The sequence below is a fragment of the Zingiber officinale genome, chromosome 2B (assembly GCF_018446385.1).
Source record: "Zingiber officinale cultivar Zhangliang chromosome 2B, Zo_v1.1, whole genome shotgun sequence".
Taxonomy (NCBI): domain Eukaryota; kingdom Viridiplantae; phylum Streptophyta; class Magnoliopsida; order Zingiberales; family Zingiberaceae; genus Zingiber; species Zingiber officinale.
This window is the reverse complement of record NC_055989.1, coordinates 85,596,064-85,606,490: the sequence shown is the minus strand read 5'-3', so window position 1 is coordinate 85,606,490 and position 10,427 is coordinate 85,596,064. Positions and strand designations below refer to the sequence as shown.

Below are 10,427 nucleotides of genomic sequence, written 5' to 3'. Positions count from 1 at the left end.
CCCAGCTGTGCTACGCCCTGAGACTAAAAAAAAACACCCTTACATTTTTTTGAACTATAAATTGTTTTTGAAAACATTAAAAATTAAAATAAATACTTTACCTTTTATTGAATATTATATTAAATCTGAATAGACGCCGATCATTAATTTTGGACAAAATAACTTTAAAATTAAAGAATAATGTTTAATGTCAATCATCAAAATAACTTTTTTATTACCCGAACTACTTCTCCTTATCGGGTTGTGGTTCAAGAGTATAAAAACTGAATAGCTAGTTAAGTACTCGATATCAAATTGTGGTAGATATACGATTTATGCTACTATATTAATGAAGTGAGATGAAGTTCAATTGAGTCAATATTCAACAATATATTATAATAGATATGATTAATAACTTTTATAACATATGGATAACTAGTCTATGATATATTATATATTCATAACTGTTATAATATTGCTACATCAAACCTTTCAATTCATACAGATCAAACTTAAGGATATTATAATCAAATCACAGGATTTTAATAATTAATAGAAAAGATACTTAAACTCCAAAAAATGAAAGTCTTTTTAAATTTTTATCTATTAATTAATTAATTAATGGTCAGATTATCCTCTTCCTACCCTCTCAAGTGGTCATAACATTTACCACATTCAAAAGACTGATTTAGCATGTGTTGTAAGAAAAAGGCCAGTTGATGTTCAATAGAGACTACACCAACGGCAACCAAACATCATCAAACCATTCACTTTGTTGACGACGACGACGATGACAATAATAATACAAGTAAATGCGACAGGCACCAAAATGTTTAGCCAGTCTAATGGCGGATGATGCCAAAGAACACCTGTGTGATGGATTAATGCACCGGAGGTGTTTCAGGTTTTAAGCACATATCAAACTATAAAGAACAAGAGAAAAGGAAAGGAAGTGGATTCTCTGATCAAACCATTAATATCACTCTCATTTATATTCTATCCTACTATCAGCATAAATGACAATATAATGAAAGCCTTGAACAAGGAAAGTTGAGTTCATCTTGGCACATGGCTAAAGACACAAGAGAGAAATAGATTAATTAAACAATCTAATGAGCTAATCTCAGTATTAGTTAAGTCATACATAGATCATGCATGCTAATATTATGCATTATCCTTGTTAACCACAATAACTCAATGAGGAGAAATTTGAGAGCAAAATAAATACTAACATATATAAAATTGTAATCAGTGTGTTCCACTCAAATCATTGCGATCACCTTCTTTCTACATGAAGTAGTTATTTCTTGCTAATAAGAATAGTAAAAGCATACGTACATTGCAAATGTTCCTTCGTGGAAGATCATAGCAATTCATAATCATTGGCTTATAGACATTGTAGTTTTCTTGTGTCTAATAGCGACAGACAAGATACTAGCCAATGAGGAACCATAGAAATTTATAGTTGACGCAAAGGTTTGCTAACATACAAAACACTACTTAGCGCAGAGATGCGAATTAGATTTAGCTAGTTTGATTATGCAATCCAACCAGACATGTAGTTGCTAACACTTGGCCCTGGTGTTGTGGCGGCAAGTGCCATTTGATCAGGGTGGTACCTTGAATGAAAAGTAAGAATTCATCAGGCATACACAATCATGTTTTGTTTTTGTTTTTTTTTTAATAATCTTGAATGTGGAATGTTTCAGAAGGAAAAAAAATTGCATTAGGAAACATTTATTTGTTCAAGATAATTCAATCATAATTGGCATCTTTCTGTCTTTCACATTGAGTTGTAGAGAGATAAAGACTGTGAACTAGCAAATCAAAAGGAGCTTAATATATAGCAATAGGAGTTACCCGATCTGTAGAGTAGGTTCACATTCTATGGGTTGAAAGAACCCATCACCCTGTGGTTGGGGCTGCTGACGGCCATAAGCTACAGCATGAGCAGTTGGATCCCACAGTTGTTGATTGGCTTGAGTGCTTTCATCCAACTGCATCTCACACAAACAAGAAAACCATGGCAAGCATCTCGATATGATCATTTATATTTTATTTAAGAAATAAAAATATTGTATTTCAAGAAAAAGATGCCATGTACATTATCTAGAACATAGTCGTTGGTGTTAAAAGAAGACAAATTTTGATATGGTTGATACAATTAAACAAAAAAAATTAGTAAACTTACGTTTGAACTCCAATATATAAGCCCATTAATTAAATATTATGAGAATTAGTTGTTTCATATAATATAAATAAGTTTTTTATCAGAAAATTGTCTATCGATCTATCTTATCCTTAATGTGACCAAAGGATAAAGCCGTTTGCATCTGTCAACAATAAAAAATGTTTAGTTTTAATGATAATGAGAATATATTAAATAGATTATGAGAAATATAAATGGGTCGATTATTTGCAACGGTATGATTCAAAATTAATATTTTTGTACAACTAATAATATGACCTTTATAATTTAAATATGTGAAATAACATAGTTGTTTACCCTTCTCTTCAGAGCTTTATTAGCTTCACAAAGCATTTGTTCCTGAGGATCAACAGCCTCGTTACTAATTGTCAAGATAACATATAAAAATATTATTTTCAGATAACTACACAATGCATTAATTGGTACCCGTCTCTGCAGATCTGTGAGTTGGTCAAGCATGTATTGTGTCTGTGAAAAAAATGAAGTATTAATAATACATGTTTTCAACATCTAACAACAAATATTTGATAGTAACTCTGACCATTAATTGGCATATGCAAAAGTGATGTTTATTTCTATCAGAAGAAACTAACCCTGGTAGATCTTATTTGTCTTAATGATACATCAAGTTGTCGCTCCAGTTGTTCAAGTTCCTTGATGGTAAGTGGCCCCAAATCTTCGCCCAAAAGATTTCTAACATACAAAGACCTTTTAGAGATTTGCTTATAAAGAAACTATTCCAAGAATTGTTTTTGCACAAACTATAATTGATCTCAAGGGTCAAAGTAACTCACCTTTGTGATCGCTGTAATGCTTCAACACGTGTCTTAAGTTTCAGATACTCTTGTTGACTAGTCTATTTTGTAAATACAATATAAAAGAAAGTTTTTAGATTTACAAATTGTAAAAATCAATCAATATAAATAATTAAAAATAAGAATGGAGGGACATATTATAAATCTTAGAGACCGGCCCACCCATATCTATTAGGAGTACGCACTTCCATGTATACTAAATTGTTCATATTAGCTTCCAAGAGGTGAGGGTGGTATTATGTATGGGTCCACTATTAATCATCAAATAACTATTTATTAGTTACTTACAAAAAAACAAAAAGTAAAATACGTATCCTAATTATTCTGCACTATAAATTATTAATATTGAGTATTTAAAATTGCTAGAATGATTTTAAGAAAGGAGCTTAGATGTTGATCACTTGAAATATGTGAAGTATATCAGAAGATTGAAGAGTCTGATACATGCAACACTACGCTATATGAGAAAGTTATAGAAATTTTTACTCTCTTTTTTGATATGGCAAGCATTGATGTGCTTAATTTCCTATAAAAGGATTAAAAAGTAAGACAACTCATGAGTGGCTGAAGACCTTTATGGCAATCATGCTCATGTCAACATGAAGATATCTATAATATAAAAATACATATATGGTTGCAAAGATTGATAACCTTCTCAACATTTGCTTAATGATTATTGAACTTTAATTGATCAATGGCACAAAAAATTGAAATATTCATGTTAAGAGTTTACAACTACTAAAGTTTTACAATGTGATCAATCTCACAAATAGCATGGTGCATATCAAAAGTATGGAGGATCGAGTTTAATTAAGGAAATGTATTGTAAAACAAAAATTGATCAATACATGATATATATATGTCTCATCCATATACACTTTGATGACAAATTTTATCTGATTTGATGTTGACAAATTTAGACTATTTTAAGCAATCTAATCCATGCATCTAGGTTATGCTTAGAGAGTATATATGTATAATTATATACCAAGGATCATGATGCACAATATAATGTGTTAAAGAAACGGTAAAGTGGAGAAAAATCTCCAATCCCATTCTTAATTTTGCATGCAGTCCCTCTATCCAAAAAACTTTGTTTCCACTCCCTACATGCAAAGTTTCCTTTGCTTCAACTCCCCTCATATAAATATCATGACCTAATTGTCCTCAGATTTTTTAGGTATAAAAAGTCCAAGAATGAGTATAATTCTTCTTAAAGTTAGCATTTTATACTAGAATCGAGTATATTTTCTATCAAAATTATCTCTCATATTTTTTAGATATAAAAAATCTAAAAACGAGTATAATTCCTATTAAATTCAGTATTTTACATTAGAATCAAATATATTTTCTATTAAATTGATGATTTTTTCCCTGCTTAATATAATTTCTCCTAAATTCAGTACCATTTAAATAAAATTTAGTATATTTTCATCCAATTGAGTACATTTAAAGATATCGTGTATATTTTCTATCAAAATGAACTCTCATATTTTTTTAGGTACAAATAGTCTAAAAATGAGTATAATTCCTATTAAATTCAGCACCTTAAACTAGAATCGAGTATATTTTCTATTAAATTGAGCACAACTTTTTTCTTAATATAATTCCTCCTAAATTCAGCACTATTTATTATTTAAAGAAAATCTAGTATATTTTTCATCCAATTGAGTACCATTTAAAGAAAATTCAATATATTTTCCATCCAATTAAGATGAAAAAAGAATCATACTCAATTTGATAAAAAATATACTAGATTCTAAATTTAATGTACTGAATTTAAGATGAATTATACTGATTTTTGAATTTTTTATACCTAAAAATATCATGGGTAATTAGGTAAATATGTTTGACTAGAGAGTGAAAACAAAGAATTTGGGAAGTAGGGACTGCATGCAAAGTTATGTTTGCCAATGGGGACTGCATGCAAATTTTCCCAAGCTTTCCATCTTTTTTCCACTTTGTTTTTTTCTCAACAATGGCTATAATCTAGATTTCAAGAAACAAAATCTGGAATGAAGATTTTTGTAAATTAATTAGGTTTATAAGATAAGTACACATTAAAAAATTGTTGAAAAATTTAAGCATCACACTAAATAATAAATGAAGAACTTTAAACTTCGAACAAAAGAATAATTGTATGATAACCTAGGAATAATGTAAGAAATTATGACTGTAACTTGCACAATTCAATATTCTAAGTATTTTTTTTTAGAATATAATTGATATACTTCTAAGTAATTTTTTTATATTAGTTAGGCGGGCTTTCTCTTGATTCGCCTACTTGTTAAATCCGCAGTGTAACTTATGCATATTTAGAAGTTGACTTTTAGAATATTCATCTCTGGAAAGAAATGTAACAAAAAAAGTAAGTGAGAAAAGACATGAATAAAAATAATTTATTTTGAAGTTCGGTTTAGTATTTAGGGTAGGCTGAATTAAGACATCTGCCATGACAATGCAGATCAATAGAAATGGAAACCTTAATATACCATTCTTGTATACCTGCCCCATTTATTAACCTATACTTTCAAATATATAAACAGTAGAGAATTCATAAGTTTCATTCTTATAGAAACTATGTTCCAGTAAACATTCATAGCTAATAACATTTTAGAAAATGGAAATTTCTCTACTGAATTCTAAAATATATTCCGGTGAACAAATCCTTTTCCCCAGGTCTTTATTTATCATTAAAATATCTTTCAGTTGTGAACTTCAATAAGTCAACTACTAGCAAGATGTCATACAAATTAGCATAAAATTTAGTTTTATTTGTTAATAGAGGTTTAGTGCCATTTTTTTATAAAATGGCTCTCAGCTCTCATTAGATCATGATCTCATGTCACTTAGTCAATCCAAACTTCAATAGACAATCTCTAACTCTTATCAGACACTCATATCCATGAGATGATCATATAAACCATGGATATATGATCATCATAGATCCATGAGATGGAATTATTAGTGGATATTTATGAACCCAAAACACATTTATGGTATCTTATTTCATCCCATCAGAATTATTATTTCATGCCCAAATAAACTAACTTTTATATTGAAATGTAAATCTAAGCAAAAACAACTTATGAAGATCATGCAATTAATGATACTCGTCATATATATTTTAGTTGATAATTTATTCAAGATGAACATATAATTATGTATGTGCGTGCTATTCATCGCTCAAAGTATCATTTTGTTTTTGAAGTTTTATTTTTCAATTGAATTATATGGAATCAACATTAGCACATGTTAGTAGACATGAGATTACATCATGATAAATTCATATAATTAGAACTTATTAAAGTTCTTCTATTTAGATTTATAGTTTTAATATAAATTATATATCAATTAGATAGGTGGATTAAAAAAGAATTTTACTATTTTTTTTTTGTTAATGTGCGTTTAGTTAAATTCAAAAAAGTTTTTTAAAAACACAATGAACAATCATTTAAATCCTTAGAAAATTTATCTTAACATATTTCGATGCATCTCAAAGTATACTAAACTGTGTTGAATATCAATATCATATGGTATTCCTAGGCACACACAACATAGGATATAATATCCCTTGCAAACCAATATTGAAATTTAATTTATCAGAATGATAAATTTCTATAGTATTAGATAGTATAACTTAAAATCTTAAACCATGTGTTATCTATCACCATCTTAGCTAATTCATAGAATATCATCTTCCAAAGGCTCCTTATAACAACTTCTTTTGAAAAAAAAGTTAATAATTTTGAGGACAAAATAACTCAAAACTATCAAATTTTCTTCACAAATCCAATGAGTTGAGCAAATTAATAAGACAATTTTCATTTAACCCTAGAGGTTTAGATCATTTCAATTGTAAGTCTACACTAACATTTAGATACACCCACAAAAAGTGGTGGAAAAGTAAGGCTTTGTGCATTATTGTCATTTACCTTAAATAATTGAAGAAAAATTATACTTATAAATTAGATCCCAAGACAAATTACTGAAAACATTTGATGTCTTTTTAACCATCAAATTATCTGTCGTTTCAAATATTCATTGATTATTATAGAATAAGATGATTACACTAATCTCATGTGCTTTTCATAATCCGTCTTCAGGTTATATGAAAAGAGATAAATCATAGGGTCAATTTATAATCGACCACTAAGTGGCTAGAGGGTGGGAGGAGTTTTTTTCTCCAAGAACATGTACTTGCCAAAAATTGACCCCTTATCATATTATAGTAAAGTTATCACCTTTAACCAACTGTACATCCCGTGGGACAAATATTCATACATTATCACTTTACTCCATATTAGATATTTAATTAAAATGTTTATATTAAGTACCTCTAGCCTATTGTGCACCTCGTAAAGACAAATATTCATTCATTATCACTTTACTCCATATTAGATATTTAATTAAAATATTTCTATTGAGTAAATATAGAAAGAAAAAAAGAAAACAAAAATTGTTATGCAAATATATAATGCAAGAGAACTTTTCAATGACTATTTACTTGAGTCTCCCTTGATATTATATTTGTTTCTGGTGCCCCATAGCTGCACTTTTGATACCTCTCTAGCGTCTTCAACATGCTGCACAAATATTAATTAAAAAACAGCATCAGATTACACATGTGAGCTAATATAAGTATCAGTATAATCAATTAAGCAAATATATAAAAATAAAAAGGTTTTTTTCTACCATTGTAAATTTGTACTTGAACCCTAAAAACACAAATAATAAATAAATAAATAAATAAATATATATATATATATATATATATATATATATATATATATATATATATATATATATATATAACAATTAAACCGAAGCTAATTAATGTTTTCCACTAGCTCCCATTTTTTCATCACATTACATCATTAAGTAAAGTTATGAGATTTACAAGCAATGTGCAGTACCTAGTCATTTGATATCATGCTTAAAGTGAATTAGATTTAAAAGACTTTCGATTAATATGTCAAACTATATAACAAAGGGATATGCCTTTTCTACCACTCATGAAAAATAATTTCATATCAAATATGATACGAGGAGAAAAATATAATGTAAAGCATACATTAAAACTATTATACATAAGAACATATGGGTTTATCTTGTTGAGTAATTGGACCTTCAACTTTAAGATAGATACTCCCCATAGTTAAACAGGTAAAACCAAAGGAGCATATCAGGTGGAAGTATGGGAAATAACTTACTCAAGATTGTGACAGTCGACCTGTGTGTAAATTGTTGGATTGAGGTCTATTCCCTAGAACAGTTTGTAATTAAATCAAGTGATTTCAACTTCAGAAATTAATTGCTAGCACGCAGTTATATGTAGGATAACACGGTTCCTGGTCAAAGGTTTTGTGTGTGTAATCACGCGTCAGCAACGAAGCAATAAGAGAATCTGTTAGTAAATTCTGAGAATTAACTCGTTGTCAAATCAGAGACAAGTAGGATATGGATAGAACTCCAAGAAGCATGCATCTACGTACCAAATGGTTCCAAACAATGAAAAAGACTATAGAGCAGATAAAGGACCAGGGAGTGCAGAAGTCTTGAAGGTAAACCTGAGTGTCTTCAGGAATGAGTCAAACAAATTAATGAAGGGCTAAAAAACAAGGTTGCGTCACTGGAAGATCCAAAAACCTAAATTCTTCATAAGAAATATGTAAGTAAATAAAATTAAAATAACTATATGGATAGCAAGGATGTCTCTGAGTGCCAGAGGAGAAAGACAAATATTAGTTTGCTGGAAATACCGTTAACTTTACAATCAAAATGATAGATGAGACGTTTTCTTAAGGCACCAGCTAAAACCTAGTGTTCGATCACCACTAGTGTGACAGATGAAAGATCTAATCCTGCACAGAATCTAAACAAAATGATGTCCTTGAAGTGATCCGTTGGCAGAGGATAAAAAAAAAATAAAACTATACAAGAAACACAAACCCTAAAACTCTGAAGAAGTACATAAGAACTCGAAATTGACGGCTTTGTTTCCTTCTAAACTTTCCTCTAATTTTTTAATATCTCATATTAAAAAAAACGAACAAAAGTAAATGCAAAAAGATCTTAGATATCTATCTCAAGCCATAGCCAGTAGAACAACTGAGTACATATACATCTCGATTTACGTTTACCCTCAAAGCTACCGAGCTCCATCGTGAGACGGTGGTGCATCATTAAGGCAGCTAGGAAAACCTAAACATTTTTGTGCGCGTAGAAACTATAAGAAGGCCTAAAACCGAGAAAAACTTTGTTTAGTTGAATTAACAATTAGTTATAGTCAATCACGAATAGAAACACCCTGAAGTTAGGGATAAACAAAAGCTGAAGCTAGTTTAACTCTTCCAAATTTCGTTAAATTTCTTATCTTGTGCCAGCAGAAAATTTTATCTTTTAGATGTCTGATCCTTTACGTCGTAAAATTCAGATCTGAACACCCACACAAGTCTTCTAAAGAAAAAGGAGAACTAAAGCGGAAAAAAAAACTTCCTTTGCACCATCTCGTGCTATTCATCATCAGATCTAGTCAACATTCTATTTCTTTCACAAAACCGGAAAATCAACAAAAAACTTCTAAGCTAAGAAACAGATCAAAGCGGAAATCAACCACTCAACCAAAGAGGAAAGGAAACATCTATATCCCAGATCAAATCCATGTCTGCTCAAGCCGGTGGCTTACTTGGAGTTGCTGGAGAACTCATAGAGCTTCCCACGGTTGGAGAAGACGATGAGAGCAACTTCAGCGTCGCACAGCACGGACAGCTCGTAGGCCTTTTTGAGCAGCCCGTTCCTCCTCTTAGCGAAGGTGACCTGCCGGTTGATCTTGTTCTCGATCCGCTTCAGCTCGACTCTGCCCCTCCCCATGATCGCCTCCCTCTCACCAGATCAACAACAAGAATAAGAAGAAAAGAGGGAGCCTTGCACTGAGGAAGAAGGGAAGGGGAAACCAAACCCCACTTACTATATATAGCAAGGATGGAGCCTTCAACTGCTGAAGGCGACCCGTAACAGGGCACCACTCTTTTAACCCTCGGAAACCCCATTTTCTCACTCCCGCACGCAAATATCTGTGCGGTCGAGTTGCGTGAAGTCGAGATCAGTTCCGCTGGATCGCTTCGACGTCGGATGGGTGGATTCGTACGAGCACATTCATGCGGTGAGGCGCAGAAGAGCCACGCACTACCAGCGGGCGCCATGAGAGAGCGACCTACAGCGTTGGAGGTGGCGGTGTCATTGAAGGGACTGGTCCCACGGAACCGTGTTACGTGTCGGGCGGAGAGCCGTGCGTCGGACGGAGTCCGCTGCAAGACACCTTGGAGGGGATCAAATCATGACGGACATAACCTAATTCGACTCATTACTTTTGCTTTAAAAAATTTATAAATACTCTTATTTTAATATTATTATAATTTAAA

At 31.2% G+C, this 10,427-nt stretch overlaps 1 protein-coding gene across 2 annotated transcripts; it reads right to left on the bottom strand.

Annotated features, from left to right (window-relative positions):
* Window positions 1–1,260: 1,260 nt before the first annotated feature.
* On the bottom strand, window positions 1,261–9,931 carry LOC122049252 (agamous-like MADS-box protein MADS4). 2 transcript variants are annotated; one of them, XM_042610663.1, is made up of 8 exons: window positions 9,692–9,931; window positions 7,511–7,589; window positions 2,983–3,044; window positions 2,782–2,881; window positions 2,615–2,656; window positions 2,486–2,527; window positions 1,840–1,976; window positions 1,261–1,598 (listed from the first exon to the last, which is right to left on the bottom strand). In XM_042610663.1, the coding sequence occupies exons 1-8, from the start codon at window positions 9,874–9,876 to the stop codon at window positions 1,517–1,519; spliced, it is 729 nt and encodes a 242-aa protein (XP_042466597.1). In that variant the 5' UTR covers window positions 9,877–9,931; the 3' UTR covers window positions 1,261–1,516. The 2 variants fall into 2 exon arrangements, with proteins under 2 accessions (XP_042466597.1, XP_042466596.1); XM_042610662.1 differs by having other exon boundaries at window positions 2,486–2,656.
* Between the last annotated feature and the right edge of the window lie 496 nt (window positions 9,932–10,427).

Bases quoted from the DNA above. Each gene is read 5' to 3' on its own strand.
- LOC122049252 (XM_042610662.1), bottom strand. From the start codon at position 9,876: ATGGGGAGGGGCAGAGTCGAGCTGAAGCGGATCGAGAACAAGATCAAC. The intron at 3,045-7,510 runs GTAAATAGTCAT...TTTACAAAATAG, and splicing joins TAATATCAAGGGAGACTCAA to ACTAGTCAACAAGAGTATCT. The intron at 1,977-2,485 runs GTAAACAACTAT...TGTGAGATGCAG, and splicing joins ATAAAGCTCTGAAGAGAAGG to TTGGATGAAAGCACTCAAGC.